At 38.9% G+C, this 16,800-nt stretch overlaps 2 protein-coding genes across 4 annotated transcripts in view; both read left to right on the top strand.

Moving 5' to 3' along the window:
* Nucleotides 1–6,503, top strand: part of LOC138043612 (nucleolar protein 14-like) — a 49,885-nt gene extending 43,382 nt beyond the window's left edge. For both annotated transcript variants that reach the window (XM_068889968.1, XM_068889969.1), the window contains exons 28-31: nucleotides 169–296; nucleotides 1,741–1,825; nucleotides 3,166–3,236; nucleotides 5,489–6,503. In XM_068889968.1, coding sequence (XP_068746069.1) covers nucleotides 169–296; nucleotides 1,741–1,825; nucleotides 3,166–3,236; nucleotides 5,489–5,588 — 384 coding nt within the window. In that variant the 3' untranslated portion in view covers nucleotides 5,589–6,503. The remainder of the gene's footprint in view (nucleotides 1–168; nucleotides 297–1,740; nucleotides 1,826–3,165; nucleotides 3,237–5,488) is intronic.
* A 966-nt stretch (nucleotides 6,504–7,469) lies between these two features.
* Nucleotides 7,470–15,810, top strand: LOC138043621 (sorting nexin-10B-like). 2 transcript variants are annotated; one of them, XM_068889978.1, is made up of 5 exons: nucleotides 7,470–7,768; nucleotides 8,992–9,072; nucleotides 9,152–9,261; nucleotides 11,599–11,703; nucleotides 12,775–15,810. In XM_068889978.1, exons 1-5 carry the CDS (start codon nucleotides 7,664–7,666, stop codon nucleotides 13,133–13,135), a joined length of 762 nt encoding a protein of 253 aa, XP_068746079.1. In that variant the 5' UTR covers nucleotides 7,470–7,663; the 3' UTR covers nucleotides 13,136–15,810. The 2 variants fall into 2 exon arrangements, with proteins under 2 accessions (XP_068746079.1, XP_068746080.1); XM_068889979.1 differs by lacking the exon at nucleotides 7,470–7,768 and adding an exon at nucleotides 8,515–8,672.
* Nucleotides 15,811–16,800: the final 990 nt, after the last annotated feature.

The following is a 16,800-nucleotide window of genomic DNA, read 5'->3' as shown; positions in this document are numbered from 1 at the left end:
AGAGCTTTTGTTTTGAAACAATTGGGCAACCATTACACGTCACAATTATTCAAAATGGTAGCAAGGTACAAATGCATTGTTTTGGTTATCCAGAAACCGATTTGTATATTACGCTCGTTCTTGTCGTCGTAGTCATTGCTTCGTTTCATGTTTGTTTGTCTTGCACAGGAACTTCACAATGACCTTCTCTCACGCATAAAAGAGCTTTATGATAATAGCTTGCGTCGGAAGCATTTAACGCTGCAAGCCCGCAAGCCCCAAGCCATCAAGACATACCAGCCAAAATTCAAGGAACGGTAAGTGTACTGAGGCGCGGTGGCCTCATGGTTCGGGTCCTGGCCGGGGACATTGTGTTGTGTTCTTGGGTAAGACACTTTATTCTCTCTCCACCCAGATATATAAATGGGTACTGGCGAAATGCTTGGGGTAACCCTGCGATGGAGTAGCATCCCATCCAAATACTCCTTGTCGCCACATGCTACGAAAACCGGAGATAAGCGCCGGCTGGCTCGTAAACAGAGACTTCCTTTAGAAGTGTACTGAGTAGTTTGCGAGTAAACGTTCAGGAGCCGGTTTTCTTAAGCGGACTCAAACCTGAAACTTGCCTTACGCCCTTAGACGCTGTTAAACCCGACTTTAGTCGAATTTAGGTCTGTTATTATGCGGCAACGACAACGCCACAAGACAATAACGTCATTGGTTAAAAGAGGAAAAATAATCGTGCAGCACGTTTTGGCACCCATGGACCTTAATCGCACCGCGGGTCCGCGGCCATGTTGAGTCCCGAGGGATTGAAAACTTTTGTGAAACTCGTTCCCAAACATTTCAACTCGAGGCTCGGGGTACGAAATCTATTGTTTATGGCCAATATGGTCGCCGCGCGAATAAGGCCCATTGTAGAACATACTTTTGCGGTACTCTGTGTAACAACGACGTGAAATTACCAAATTTGAGGTTTTGACGACATTTTGTGAACCTTTCATTCTCAATTTTTGCTCTGAAATCGCTCCTACCAATGGAATGATCCTGAAAGACCTACGATAGTGCAAAATTCTATTTTCAAGTGACATTTCCGTAGCCGTCGTAGATAGTAAAGTCCCAGTTAGGTAGGCGTTGACGTCTGTTGCATCAGTTTGACGTTTGAAGATACTTAAAGGGAGCTTACATAATTACAGCTACAAGTTGTCGATTTTTTTCAAAATACAACTTCGAAATATTGGTATCGTGAAGCAACTGTTCTAAGTCGTTCCGAATCTAAAGATGTGCATCAACTGTTTATCAATGAAACCGGCATAGACTAAATTTGGAATTCAGTGTTCACAACTCAATTTGGTCATTTTACGTCGCTTAAAAAGAAGATGGGATAGAAACGTACCATTGAAAATAGGCCCTTCGCAGCTTGTGATCACATGGTACAAAAACCGCCATACTAGAACGCAAATTGCCCACTGGGACATCTAAAACAAAGAGAATTTAAATTAACTTGCTTTGTTTTAGATGTCTCAGTGCGCAATTTGCGTATGGCGGTGTTTGTATCATGTGATCACTAAGCTACAAGGCGCCCATTGGAGGGTACAACTAACGTATATACCACGAATTACTAAATCTCTTACGTTGTCTTAAAGTCCTGGGTGTGAAATTCTTGGGCAATTGCATGGCCCCTGGTTATTTAAAGCACTCAGAGCATTTTCTTTGTTACTAATGGAGATCTGCCTTGCTTTTTGTATGTCTTTTTCGAAGTTACGAAATTCGATCACGACGAGAAGGATGTAAAACGACCAACGAGAGACAGAAATTGAGATACAAGTACAAGAAAGAATTAAAGGTACGGTTCTGTTCCTCTTCACTGATACCACACGCAAATTTATAAACCTTTTTGTGACAATCTTGATTGATTGCGGGATTGATTGATTCGTGTTCGATGGGAATAGGGAACCTAAGTAGGTGACCTTTTTGAGCCAGTTGCGGAAACCGGAAGTGAACATTTTGCATGTCGGAACAATGGTGTCTCCCAGATTTTTGAAGTAATCGTTTCTAATAGGGAAAAGATACTCAGCAATATAAATGTGGTACTGTCACGACAGGTTAAAAAGCTTGCGCAAAGCGACGTGTTTTAGCCCGGCACGGCAACTTCAGGGCCTTCCGTGCACTGAATTTCACCACGTAACTAAGGCGCCGTTGAAGAGAAGCGAAAACCTGAGCACCCGGAGAAAATCCTGTACAGGCCTGCAAATGATCCTGGCCCGGAAATGATCCCCAGATTGGACCGCAAAATGATCCCGGAGTGGAAGTGGTTGCCTCATCAACAATTAAGAATGGAATGGACTCAAGAATTTAGAGAGAGGATTTAAACTTAACTTTTTTTTTTTCTTTATAACGCAACAGCCATTACCGTTCAAACGCCCATCATGTAACTTTTAAAACTTTGCAAAATTTCTAAAATAGAGTTTTGAGATCGTAAAGCAACAGCGTATTGTCAACGATAATGTGTTTTGAAAGAATATGAATCTCAAAGGTGTCATAAAACTAACACGTTAAAGTTTTGTACACTTCCACAGTGTTGGGGAAGCATCTTAAATGAATCCTTTCTTTTCCTTTTTCTTTTCTTTTTTTTGCCGAAAAATATACATGCTAATTTGGTTATTTGGTAAAGGATATTTCCCAGTTTTTATTGTTGCTTTATGGCAGAGGATCTTGCCGGTAGTTTCCCTATATATCCGTGGACTTTTCGTGGAGTCCACACCATTCCTGATTTTTGGGGTATCATTTATCAAGGTCATTTCCGGTCGGGGGATCATTTGCGTTCCAGTTTGGGGGTCATTTCGGTTCAGGGATTATTTGCGGGCCTGTCCAAACCTCGAAGCAAGTTGAGAGAAAAAACTACTGAATGGCCTCGTGTGGCGAAGTCTTTATTCCAGGTACACGAGAAAACGTAAGTCCGTGAATGTCCTGTCCTGAATGTATGAAATAATCAGAGGTTTCAGCGATCAACCCGCCATTCTCGGTTTATTTTATCTACGCCTTACTATCCGAAAAGCAGTTCTCGCGGAAAAACAAATTTTCGGTAATCATTTGTTTGATCCGCACGAGAAACCCTGTCACATAAAAATAAATACATTGTGCAGTAACTGTTTTGCAATCCTGACTTCTTTCTGTTCTCCATAGGGCGCGATAAGAGAAATCAGAAAAGACAACCAATTCCTCGCCAAACAAAAACTGAAAGAACAACTGGAAAGGTAAATAGAATAGAATACTTATCAAGGATGTCATAATTACTATAGGAGTTTAAGGGGTTTAAGAAGTAATCAGAAAATACGGAAAAAGTGGAAATGGTAAAAATGTTTTTGCGAGGACGTTTCCAGACAGAATCCATGCGAATTCTTGGAAAACCGTCGGTATACAGCACCATATCTTGTGAGGATATACCTTTTCTTTAAGCCTGGTTTTCACTAGCGACGCAAGCACAACCGCAAGCCGAGCGCTTATTTCACTGTGAAAACGGGGTTGACGCAAGTATAAGCACAAGGATCAATTTTTTCCTTTTCCTTGTGCTTGCGTTCGCTTGCGTCGCGTGAAAACGAGACGCAGCATGAGCACCAGGAAATTTGTTGCGTCTGGCCAATGAAAGCACTCGTTCCAGGTTCCCCGCGTCTGAGCATTTCAATAAAATGACGTTTACCGTGGATGATTTCGATGCTTACGTCGACCTTCGTTTTCACTAGCATAAGCTGCTTGTGATTGCGCGTGTGCTTGCGTAGCTAGTGAAAACCAAGCTTTACGTTTGAATCCTTGCATCAAATCTCACACATGTTGCAGATTGCGTGCCGTTTCACCAATGTAAGCTTGCGTGCCTTTGTATATTATGTGTGATGGATGAACGTTTTCGTCTTTGAGTTTGAAGAGAGTTTCGATCTTGCGTGTTTGCCACAAAATATGGAAGTTAAATGTCCATTTTGGTGTATTTGTTAAGTTTTGTCATGAATTTCTTACTTTCAAATTCATTTCTCCTACAAAATGGTAGTTGAATGCCGATTTTTGTTCTTTCATCAAACCAGTGAACAGGGATAATCATCTCATCATCTCTTGCCGTTGGGTTTTCAAAATCGTTAATAACCTCATTAACGAATTTGGCGGGATATCCAGATCGGATGAAAGATTGTTTGATAGCTTGTACTTCTTCTTGCCAATTGGTGGCTATTCGTTTTGCCCTGTGGAGTGCACTTAGGATAGTGTTGCGTTTCCATTTATGTGGGATGGCCGATTTCCAGTGTACTTGTAGTTTCCCTGGTTTTTGATGGACTTCAGTAATAAAATTTCCCTCTTGATGGGTAAAGGCGGTGTCCAGGAAGTGATCCGGATTTTCTTCTACTGTAAACTTGATGTTTGGATGGTAACTGTTGAGATTTTCAAGAAGAATGTCCGGGGCATTGGCTTTCCTTTTTGTGCAACAGTCGTCTACATATCTGTTTTAGAAAGGAAGGTTTAAAGGTGTTACAACATCGGCTTCCAATTTGCACATGAAGATGTTTGCCAATGTGGGTGAAAGAGGGTTTCCCATGCTGCAGCCGTCTACTTGTTTGTACAGTTTCCCGTTGAAGCTGAAAGTGGTGCCTTTGGTGACTCTTTCTAAAAGCCTTTTGAAAATTGGCCATGGTGCGATCTGGGGCAGTTTCTTTTGGTTATAAATTTGATCGATGATATGGTTGATGGTTTCGTCCAAGTGAACAAGGATGTGACATCATAGGAGACAACAATTTCATCTTCTTCAATCGTTTGATCGTTGAGTTTATGGAAAACGTTTAGTCAAACATTTTAACAGTTTTTACCTTTTACTATTTTATAACGGATATGATTATTTCCTTATTTTCTCTGCTACCGTATTTCCTGGGACACAGTGTCCTAAATTAACGATAATAGTAAATTCAAAGCAAATTACGTTTTAACGATAATCGTCAATTTAGAGAAGAGATCATGTTGATTCTATCCGCCACGAACTTACCAAAGAACCAGCTTTCTGGCTACCAGCTCCCTTGGTTGAAATTCCGTTCAAGCTTGAATGCTTTCAAGCTTTCATTTCGCTGCTCCTAAGCTTTCATAACTGGGATGATCGCTCGTTGCGAATCTCAAAGAAGCCCATCAGCAGCATCTCTGTACTTAAGCCTGGTTCACACGCTCGACGCAAACACAACCGCGTGCGCAAGAAATGGAAATTATTTTATTTTCTTGCGTTCACATTTGCGCTTGCGTGTGCATTTCACACGTGTGAACAGGTGTAACGCAAACGCAAACGCAAGGTCAAAATACTCGTTCCATGCCTCTAGGGTTGACTTCGTCCGCCATCTTGGGATACTCATCATTTTGCGCGTGCGTATTTCAATGTGCTTGCGTGATCGTTCGACGTGTGAACCAGGCTTTAAGTGCCCCGTTTGGGAATCCCAGCGTCTGTCCTGCAACATGTCATCAAGTGTCGTCATTTGTTCCTTTCCAGAGACGCAGATCGCATGCGTAAAGTGAAGCAAATAGAGCACATGCTGTCAACCCAGCAAGGAGAAGCGAACGAAATGAACCGGAAAAAGAGAAAATTATAGGAAAGTAAAGCTGGACATCGAGGGCGCCGGGAATGGCTTGTTCCAGAAAGTGGCACAGATTAGAGAATACGGAAATATGGAAAGTTTATGTGCAAGACATACCTGCTCTCACTCGAACATTGTGGTTGAGGTGGATAAAGTGGAGTATTTTGCGTTTGCACGTGACTTGAGCTTGACTTTTTTTTCTATTAGCCATTTGAAGGGAAGACCTTCGTCAAGGTGAAGTTAGAAACTCAGGAACACGGAACGATTGGGTTATGACTCGGAAGAACCTAGCGCCCAAAAGCCGGAAAAACAAAGATGATCACATAACCCAGCATGAGCAGCCAGCGTTTCAAGAGTAATCTGAGCATTTCTGTTTACTTTTCAATGCCTGTGGCGACCAATTAGAGCAAATTCGCACCCCCCGTGATCGATTCCGACACGCCTTAGTCTTACAGTTTTTTTCACTTCGTCTGTCTGTCGCTGGACGTCTCTTTACGGTGGCCAATTTACATTTGACCTCGAACCCAAGTTATGTTTGATTTCCCTCCTTGTGGTCAAGAGAGAGACTGTGATTGGGGCTTGTCGCCTAACTGCGCCAATTAAATTGTTTCCCGGTCATGTTTTTACTCTCTTTTGCAACAAAGATTTTTAATGAGCTGAAAAAATGTCGAGGAAGAACCGCAGCGAATATTCTAGTTAGTCGGGAGTATCTTAACAGGTGGTCGTTACATAGGACAATACTGATAAAAGTCAAAACAAACAATGCTGTTTGTTCATCGAAACGCTAAGTCTGTCATAGGTATTTTTATATCGTTTAAGCGAAGTGACAAGTTGAGTGAAAAAGAAACATGCAACAGTTCTCTAATTCAAACGCGAGCGCGACCTTGGAGTTAAACAATGCATTAAAATAGATTTTTTTCATGGCCCAAATTTATAGTTGTCCTGCTTTTTATTGGTTTCTGAATCGTTTGTTTTCCCCTTTCGTTCCCTTTCCAGCCTAGTCAAAGCGTATAGCCGTCGACATTCCTGCTCTGATAGTTCAGTACAATTTATGTTTTGCGCGACTCGCCAATCTGCAGGCCATTTGATGTCAGATACCCTCCGCCAGTATTGCACGTTGTATTGGTTCACAGAAATATAAACGCTCCGCTTAAGGAAAAGATCCTCAATTCTCCCTCAAAACTGGCAGAAAGCCTTGGTTTGGTTTTAGAAGGGCTGGCTGGCGGAAACTTCACCCCCGAATTTCGTGGCCCTCTTGGCAAACGACAACTTCCCCTTTTAAGCGGAAGCGTGACCAATTTCAAGTCTCTTTTTCGAAGAAAATGAGAAAAGAGAGAGCCTGGGTTTATGCTTAGTTTTTGACATCATACAAGAATCGTTTCCTGAAACGTGCATTTTAGGGCAGTTGACCACATTTTTTAGTGGCGGCCAATAAATTATCTATTTGTCCTTGAGCAAAAGCGAAACTGGAGATCTTGGTGGGAAAAAAGGATTTAACCTATTGACGGTCTATATTTCTCCAACTGGTCTGTCTTCGTTCGGAATTCATTGACAAAGTAAAGGTAGTGATGTCCGCTGGGAGCTTCGAAGACAAATATACTTCCCCTCTGCAAAGTTACCACACCGTTTGAAATCATAATTTATCACGGGTTTAGTTATTTCAGAGCAAAGGTGCGCTCCAGCATGTGCCTATTTAGTGGGTGAACACAACCGTAGTTGTTTTTCATTTTTTTCCGTGCGACTTTTTTCATTATTGCTGACGAGGAAAATATCCTTTTTTAAAGCAGGTTAACTTGCTTATTTTTTTAAAGCGATCTGACCGTAACATCAAACAATCAAAACAAAACAAACAAAAATTGAACGGTGGTTTCTGATCCCTCCAGATTTAACGACTTTGGGGGCATGGGAACTACATGACATAACCTTGGTTTGATTGGCTGTGAGCAGACCAGTTTCAGTTTGGGTATTTTCCTCGTTGAAACATCATGATTTTACTTTCCTGTTAGCGTTAAAGATCTTAAAGGCAGTGATTTCAGTGAGAAAATTGGTATAGGTTAAAGACCCTGGATCTTCTTACCTCTACTCGAGAAATGCCTCCGGCCCAGGGGGCATCGAAAGAAAACCAGCCTTGTGGATCTCTTGAAGATAACAAGAAGGCTCACTCAAAATCAGGGAGACAGCGCCGTTCGGCAAAGGTTGGTCTCAATTCGTTTGTTCTTTGTCCTCAGCAACCACAAAGGCTGATTCTGTTGTAAACAAACACTATAAATGGCAGTGGAGAATCGAATAATTGAGATCAAGTATTTTACGAAGTTGTGTCAGTCCAAAATGACATTAGTCAGTGATAATTTTACTTTCGTTTGGAAGAGATTTGCACGAGAAACGGTGTTAAGGAGAGAAACATAACGAGAAAAGAAGAATTTTTTTAAAAGCTTATCTCATTTTCGATTTGAGGGGCTCTCCTCTGACATGTCGCGTGACCTGTCACGTTACGAACTTACAGAATATGTTTAAAAACTTAGTTATTACGTAATGCCTGCAAAATGTCTTTTTAAGACGCTTTTCATGACAAACATTTCGAGATTTGTGTACTATGCTGCTAACTTGATTTTAGCCGAAGTCTTCCACCTTTTTGATCGTGAAAATTACATTTCATGCATGCATGACCTGTCACGCTATGGGCGCAAAATTATAAGTATCCGCTTCTCGAAGGACTGCCTTATAGTAAAAGCACTGTCGGTTGATTTGATATTTCTGCTACTTAAATGTATCATAGAAAATTGATTTCAACGACTTTTTTTCTTGTCTATTGTTTTGTTATTAAAAGGAGGCTGAAAACTCAGTCACGGGACACTGTTTGACCTTTGTTCTGAATGCAGTCACATGACTAATCATGTGCCCACCTTGTGTTTTACTTGCGTCAGCCGTAAACAAACGTAATTAGTATTTCCGCTAGTTAGCGCCTTTGGAACTCCACGGTGTCTTAAAATTGATGTCTTTCTGCTTTTATGGTTAACCCAGAGATATAGTTATTTCTTTTATAACGAAAATACTTTAATTTCCAAGAAAATGACGATAACGCCTAGAGAAGACTCCGAGGTTCGTAAGTTTTGCGTTATCGGTTGAAGGTTGAGAATCTTTCTTGGCGCGCAGTTTGTGTTGGATGCAACGGCGCGTATTCGTTGATTCCTACAAATTCCTGATTATCGTTTCTCAATGTTTCGAAGAATTTCTTGTAAATATTGTTGTGTCACAAGAGTTCTAAATGCATGCAGCTGAGAGATCTCTTTTCCAAACTCACAACAACAGTAGCTTTAATACTTTTCTGGGGAACGGTGACTTCATATGACGTTTGAGTTGTAAAAGTAAGCTTATCTTTTAAAAAAATTAATGTTTTTTTTATTATTTGCACCTTTAGGTTGTGAAATTGGACGTAAAACAACCTAAACTACACAGCTGTAGAGGTAGCAAGTTTGTAGACTACGAGATCACGATCGAGGTAAGTCTGTCGTGTTTTGTCCACTTTTTTTTTCATTCTTGGTATTTAATCAGATCCTTTTCTTTCTTTTCTCCTTCAGACTAATAATAAAGCTTTCTACAAGAAATATTCCGCTGTCAGGAGGAGATACTCTGACTTTTGTTGGCTTAGAGCAAAGTTGTCAAGCACAGAGATCAATGGATTTGGAAGGTAAGCATGACTTACGATTTAGCCGGGTGAGCTAATATAAGTAGTCAAAGTTTTTAATATGTGAAAAAAAATCAGCAATGAGATTGTCGTGTTTGTAAGTGGTGCGCAGTTTTCGAAGAAATTTGAAGACGAAATCTTCGACATCACATCCAGAAGTTTCTGTCACTTCGGACATATGCCCAACTTTACCCTTTGACCCGTGAATATTCCCGCTTTCTTCCGCATTATTTAATGGCACATACCACAAAGATGGTCAGGTACACACACAGTATTAAAATTCAGATAAGTTTAAGAGATTGTGTAGAAATTTATGGATTGGTACCTCGCTACTTTTCACACCAGTTGACAACATAAATCAGTATCACATGTTCTCATTTACTTGCAATAGCCATGGCAACAAAAAAAAAATTAATGTTGAGACTATCTGGGATTAAGTATAACATTAGGTAACATCCACCAAAGGCAATTTTTCCTGTGCGGTGAAATTAAATGAAGTAACCTGACATCCTACTATAGAGTAAGTTGAAAACAATGAACAGACTCAGAAGGTTCAGAGCCTCAAGCCCACACCATATTCCTCACAGTACTAATTTTACAAGGAGGCGCCTTGGCCTCATGGCTAGTGTGCTCGACTCCGGATTGAGTGGTCCGGGTTCAGGTCCTGGCTGGGGACATTGTGTTGTGTTCTTGGGAAAGAAACTTTACTCCCAGAGTGCCTTTCCACCCAGGTGTATAAATGGGTACCAGTGAAATGCTTGGGGTAAATGGACTGGCATCCCATCCATGGGGGAGTGAAAAATACTCCTAGGCACTTCATGCCACAGAAACTGGGATAAGCTCCAGCTCTGATGGGCCACTTGGCCCGTAAACAGACTTTTTTTTACCAATTTTACAACCAACTTACAGTCAAACCAAGTGAAGCGTACCCCTCAAGATTGCATTAATGAACTGATTATTTGAAACTTGAACCCGCTAGTCGTTTCAAGAATGCAATAATGAATTGATTATTCGAATATTGAACTCGCTCGTTCGATCCAAGAATACGGCTAACGGGTTCCGTTTCCGAAAAATCGATTCAGTATTGCATTCTAGAAAAGACTAGTAGGTTTGAAACCTAGTAGTCGCAACAGTGAATTGATTTTTCGAAAACGGAAGCCGTTAGCGAATTTAGCCGTATTCTTCGATGGAGCGAGCGAGTTCAATATTCGAATAATCAATTCATTATAGCATTCTTGAAATGACTAGCGGGTTCAAGTTTCAAATAATCACTTCATTAATGCAATCTTAAGGGGTACGCTTCACTTGGTTTGACTGTAACATTTCCCTTATCAGCTTGACTGAAATGGCAAGTAGTCAAAATCCTCAAACCTTAAGAAGTCTTTTTATTGAGATGCTAAACATAACCCACTGAGAGGCAAGGCTAACCATTTTATAATACTGTATAATTATTGGTGCTCATACCCATGTACCGGTACACTAGATCTTTGGCAAAACACCGAAGCCTTGTTACTTTCTGAACTGAATGTCTATCATCTCAGTTCTGTATCAGATAACCAGATTTTCCTTAATTAATGCTTCTTAGTTCAGTGAGGGTTGGGAATATTTTTTCCCGGTTCAAAATTTCTTAATCCAGTTCAATTTCGATTTTCCTTTGATTCAGATGATAATAATAATAATAATAATAATAATAATAATAATAATAATAATAATAATATTAATGAATATTAGAAAATGAAAAAAAATCAGAATTGAACTGGTTTGAAATTTCCTAAACCAAGAAAAAAAATTGAATCACAACACATGTAAAAGACTTGAACATTATTGTTGTGAGGCTTTGGTGGGTGTTGATTCTAATGTGCTGCTTCAATTAAAGACAGAACACCTTCACCTCTTCTCTCTTGTTTAAACTGGTGGGTTCATTGAACAAGACCCAGAAAATGTAGCCTTCCGATATTTCCTAATACTGGATCCCTGGCAAGTCCTCGCAAAATGCTTGTTTTTTTGTGAACCCTGAACCAAAAACAACAGTGTGACTTGATCATGCTTTCATCCTCTAGACTTGCTTGCACATGCAAAAACATGAATTGATCATGCGTATGTTGTTCCACTGGTGTCTTGTTGTGAGAGCAAAGTGATACCCATTCAGCAACATTGAGGCGCAGTGACTTAAGAGAAAACGGCACATCGTTTTGGAGGATCTCTTCTACCTTTCATCTTTGACCCACACTTAAAATAATGTTATATACATTTCTTTCTTTCATTCATTATTCAAAAGCAGTTGCTTTCAGGTGTGATGGATGTCACATATTTAAAAACCTATTTTTGTCTTTCACACAGTGGGGACAGGGGTATACCACAGCTTCCACCAAAGAGTTATTTCAGTCGATTTAACAAGGAAGTTGTTGATTCAAGACTGCGAGGACTCAAAGAATTTTTAACAGAGTGAGTTTTCTTGTTTTCTCACCCAAGTTTATTAGAACAAAATTAATGTTATTATATTTCTAAATACCGGTACTTTAAGTTCATTGTCCTCCTGGTGAAGGCTGAATAAATGACCCTTTTCATATATTTTTTCCTTAATTTGATTCTTTCTCCGAATCACAGCAATGTATGGAGAAATACACACAGCATGATTTTTTCAAAAATAAAAAAAAATGTTCCAGATCACAAGGAAAAGTGAGATGAAAAATATGGCAGCAGAGGGAGGGAAAAAAAGCTGTTTTGGCCAGTTGTCATAAAATAATATTGCTTTCATTAAATTTATTGAATGAGATGCAACGATTTGAAGTTAGTCAATACCATTTAACTGCACAAAATTTGGCTATATTTTAATAGTCATCCCAGGGCCTTTTGTGGTCATACTGACAATCCTTTTATGTTAAATGCAAACTGAGGAAGAATGCTTAGTTATTGATAGCCCAGACTGATATTTCAAGAACATACATTAATTGTGGTAGTATTGACTGAGTTGCTAAAGATAATTAAAATGGAAGGCTCTCAGGAAGTTGAAAAGCCAATTTTTCAAGGGTTAACCCTTGGTGAGATTGATGAAGGGTTAATGCTTGGATTGTCAGCTTTTCAACTTCCTCCCAATGATGGATAATGTACTTTTATCATCTTAAGAAGACACTCCTAAATTCTAGTGTTTCAAACACCTACTGACAAAGCACCATCTTTATTTTTTTGTAACCCCATTGCCTGATGTTTCATCAACTAGAGCAAAGAGTGTCTTTAGAAGCTCAGCAGGATGACACTTGCATAGTCCAGTTTTGACACTTGCAAAAAGCAGCATACAGCTGATTCCAGCTGGCTGTAAGCTGTACTCCAAAGTTGTACATCGACTGTACAGCGGCAGCCAGAGGCACCGTAGTGCGCTTTCGGTTCAACCTTGTTGAGCTGCGTCATTGCTGTACTTGCAACGGCAATTAGCATGACACTTCTGTATTATTATAGTCAAGAACTTCCTTCATCAATAATTAAATTTTAAATTCTTCATTTCACTTTTCTTTGCAGGATTGTAAAGTTTAATTACTTCCTATCTTTTGCTGGACTTCACTTATTCTTACAAACTCAGCTTTCAATTGAGGAGATTGATGGATTTCTTCAAGGCAAGTACGGGGAGAATGCAACAGTTGAGGAAGTGATTCATAGCCAAGAACTTGCGGGAGAAAGTGAGGTGAACAAAGCTGAAAATACATGTTCAAATGACAAATGTACTGTGATGTCATCTACTAACTGGGACATTACATCATCACCTGAAGATGACAGAGGTTCCATTAAATCTTTATCTGGAAGTTACAATAGCATGGACAGTTTATCAGGACCTCTCTCCAGTTCTTTAGAAAGCTGCAATTTCTATAGTGTGTACAGATAATTAGCTGTAACTTTTTTGGATGTGGCTTTAGTATGAGAGAGAGAGAGAATTACGTAAAATGAAAAAGTGTATTGTCACACCCTCTGTCATGAATATTCTCATACATTGGTCAAATCCAAAAATATTACAGCATTAATTTGTCATTCATTCAACATATTCTCAGAGCTGTTAAAAAAGACTTGATATACATGTAGAGGTATAGTTCACATTATTCGCAGCTGTTACATGTAAGAAGTCCTTGACTAAAATTTGCCCTAAATTAACAAGACATCACTGGTCCAATGATATCAAACAGTTTTGTTTTAGTGATCAAACTGGAATCAAAAGCAGCAAAATATTTTGAAAGAAATATCAAGTAATCTTGTTTTCTACATACATCAAATGTAACATCAAGCTTAAAACTAAGATATTGAGAGGATACTTTGACTACTCTTCAGTGCAGGAAGAGGTTATAACAATATTATCGTTATTCTGTGCTTTAGGTGGGAAAAAATTAACTAAATATTTAACTTTGATGAAAATGAATATTACTGCTAACAGAAACACCAGGTTTTATGAAGCTAATGCACTTTTGCCCTTTTATGAAATTAAGGATTCAACTGCAATTTTAAAATTTTTTTCAGTGCCCGTTCTTGTATTAATACCTTTTGCAGAATGGAACTTAGATCAGGTCAAAAGAAGCCTTTGAGCATTTCTACATTTTTATAAATTCTACCATATTATCAAATCAAATGAAGTCCAAAATTAAGCTATACCTGAAAACCTCTGTCAGTAGTAAAGGCACAGATGAAAATATTCTTTCCAGTGGTACACAAACAAGTAATAACACCTTGATATGGTTAGAGGTAGTGTGGGCCCAGTTTCTGCAGTGCACAAGGACAAAAAGGGGAATTGCTTGCCAGGCAAGGGAATGGGAGACCTTGACACGTAATTAATTTTTGCCTGAAAGCTTCAGCAAACTTTTAACCGTAATTCTCATAAAATAACTTGAGACATGTTATCATGTACATTGGACACAAAATTTATGCTGTACCACTTCTACCCTCGCCCAACCAATGTTGATTCTTGTTGACCCTGGAGTAATCATCTACCTCTAAACTCAACATTGGATGGCAAGAGGGGATGGGTTACCGGTAGGTGTTTTTCTGCTAGTAGCTGAATTACATTCCATTAGGGAAAGGTGTTTCCACAATATTATTTTTGACCAGTTTTAAATTTTATTTTATTATAAGGCAATTGCCTTGATAACAAACTGTATATCGACAAGGCTTGTAATTTAAAGTACCATTAAATTAACTGTATAAATTTGCACCTGCCAAGTAATTGTAAAAAGTGGAGGAGGAGGGCTAGCCTAACTGGCATCTAACAAAGTGTGACGAAGATAAGTTACCAAACAATGTAATGAAAGTGGGGTTACTTTTGTAGTAGAGGATTGCCATGATAGTTACTGTCAATATTTTTAATGTTAATATTAATATTATATTATTTTGTGGTTGTACATACTTCCAGAAAATGAATAATTAAAAATTTTACTAATTTATTCCATAAGTTAGATTACTTAATTAAGGGAGTTCCAGAAACAACAAAGGAAATAGCAAGGTTACAAAATTGGTGTAAGGGTTACAAAATAGTTGTGCTCGTGCAGCACACATATCATGTCTGTTTTATTGTTCTTTTCTGTGAGGTTGTTTAAGGGGACATATTTTTGGGATGAGAGTCTATGTACATGTAGAATTTCTCAACCCATTGACGAGTAAAATCTATGAGGGGTCACTCCTAGGAGCAACCTCGTCCCCAGGGTCTCTCTTCTTCCCAAGGAAGAGAAGAACAGAGACCCTGGGGATGAGGTTGTCCTAGGAGATGGTTTAACAAATCTATAAAGTGGTACTATGATAAAAAAATCCCTTCCTTTCTTTTCTTCAGATTTTGAGAGTGTGTTTGCTTAACACCTGCCTGGCAAAATTTTGAGCTTTGATTTTTATCCAATGGCTGTTTACTTTGACAAAAAGTTCCAGATCTCATGGTCTGCCATTACTCACATTGAAAACTGACTGACTGAACCTCAGAGGGTTGGATCTAGGGAAACGTGACATCATTCACTCAATAGCTTAAAATTTCAGCGTGAAAACGCAGTTTATTTTGTATGCAAAACACAAGTTTAAAAATCTGAAAGCCCGAAACTCCCATGCTGCATATTAATCCAGTTGCATACAAACCCATTGCTTTCTTAAACTAGCGAGTCTTTGACGTCATTTTCTCCTCGATCCAGCTCTCTCAAGATTTTAGAGTTAGTAATGGTGGACCATTAAATAAGAAACTTCCAGTTCAAATAAACAAGTGTATTTTTAAAATCAAGGCTTTAAAACTTGGGTAACTTAGTTTTAGTTAACAGTTTTGAAATCCAAAGGAAACAAGATTTGATTTTTTGATCATAGTACCACTTTAAGGATCAACGTACTGAACCCAATAGCTCATTCTTACCATACATGAACAAGATCATTGGAATAATAACAACACTTCATATAATGCAAAGTTCCAAACTTTACTATACCACTGTCATTTTTGCGGGGATCCTGTAAGGTCCAAAAACAGTTTTATTTCTTGTCACAATACAAAATTATTGTCAGTATTTAAACAATATATTTGATACCATTAAAATATTCTTAAATGACGTATTTGTGACATCAGTGTATTTGATATTCCTTAATTAGCTTACCCAAACACAGCCCTTTTAATAGCACTCATAATCTGGCAACAAACAAAAAATCAGACCATCTCTGCTCTCTATGCAAGCTTACCATTGGTGGTTTCAAGCAATCACAGCAGCAGGGCAAAAACTATTATAAATTATTATTGTAATACTGTGAAGCAGATAAGTAAATAATAATTTATTATTATATTGGTACTTGTATCGCAATACCCAAAGTTGCAGCCTTATTAGAGAGGGATCTGTAGAATCATTAACAATGTCTTTTCAGGGCCTTCTAAAGAGAAAGCAAGCCAGGGGAAATATCAAAGGCAAAGTCTTTAAAAAATGAAAAAAAGCTTGTGGGAAAGAAAATGTTTAAGCTTTATATAAGGCTAGTTTTCACAAGCGATGCAAGCAGATGAACAAGCAACACACAAACACAAACTTGTTAATTAGTGCATATTGCTCCAACAAAAGGCACCAGTTATCAAAATGTCACCAAGTTTTCTCTTAGTGACACATACTGAAATCTGCCTGCATCTAATTAGAGGCATTTCTGAACATAACTGCCATAACTGTGTCCCAAGTGAAAACTAAGCCTTACAGTAAAAAATGCTGAAGCCCAGCTCAGATTTCAGGAAGGGATGTACGTGTTAGTTTTTGATGTTGAATAACCATGGTACATGTTCTCCCACAAAAAGTGCTACCACTAAGGGATAGGGTACTTCCGTACATGGGAGTTGTTTTCTATGTATGGGTGAACAGCATGCCACAAAGACTGGCTTTGAAATCGCAGGAAAATCACCTGGGAAATGTCCATACATATGAAGACGCACTATAAAAGAGGTAGCTTCATGCTCTGATTTTGTTCAAATTCATTCAATTCATCCAAGATGGCCATCAACAAACAGCAACAGAGGCTGAGAGAGAATGGGATTAGAAGGGAAAAAACCACAGATAACATATTACAGACACA

The sequence above is a fragment of the Montipora capricornis genome, chromosome 3, assembly GCF_036669925.1.
Source record: "Montipora capricornis isolate CH-2021 chromosome 3, ASM3666992v2, whole genome shotgun sequence".
Lineage (NCBI taxonomy): Eukaryota > Metazoa > Cnidaria > Anthozoa > Scleractinia > Acroporidae > Montipora > Montipora capricornis.
This window is presented reverse-complemented; position numbering and strand designations above follow the sequence as displayed.

Excerpts from the sequence above, each read along its gene's own strand:
- LOC138043621 (XM_068889978.1), top strand. The coding sequence starts at position 7,664 with ATGCCTCCGGCCCAGGGGGCATCGAAAGAAAACCAGCCTTGTGGATCT. Across the intron at positions 9,262-11,598 it reads GAGATCAATGGATTTGGAAG|TGGGGACAGGGGTATACCAC; the intron begins GTAAGCATGACT and ends TCTTTCACACAG. Across the intron at positions 11,704-12,774 it reads CTCAAAGAATTTTTAACAGA|GATTGTAAAGTTTAATTACT; the intron begins GTGAGTTTTCTT and ends TTTTCTTTGCAG.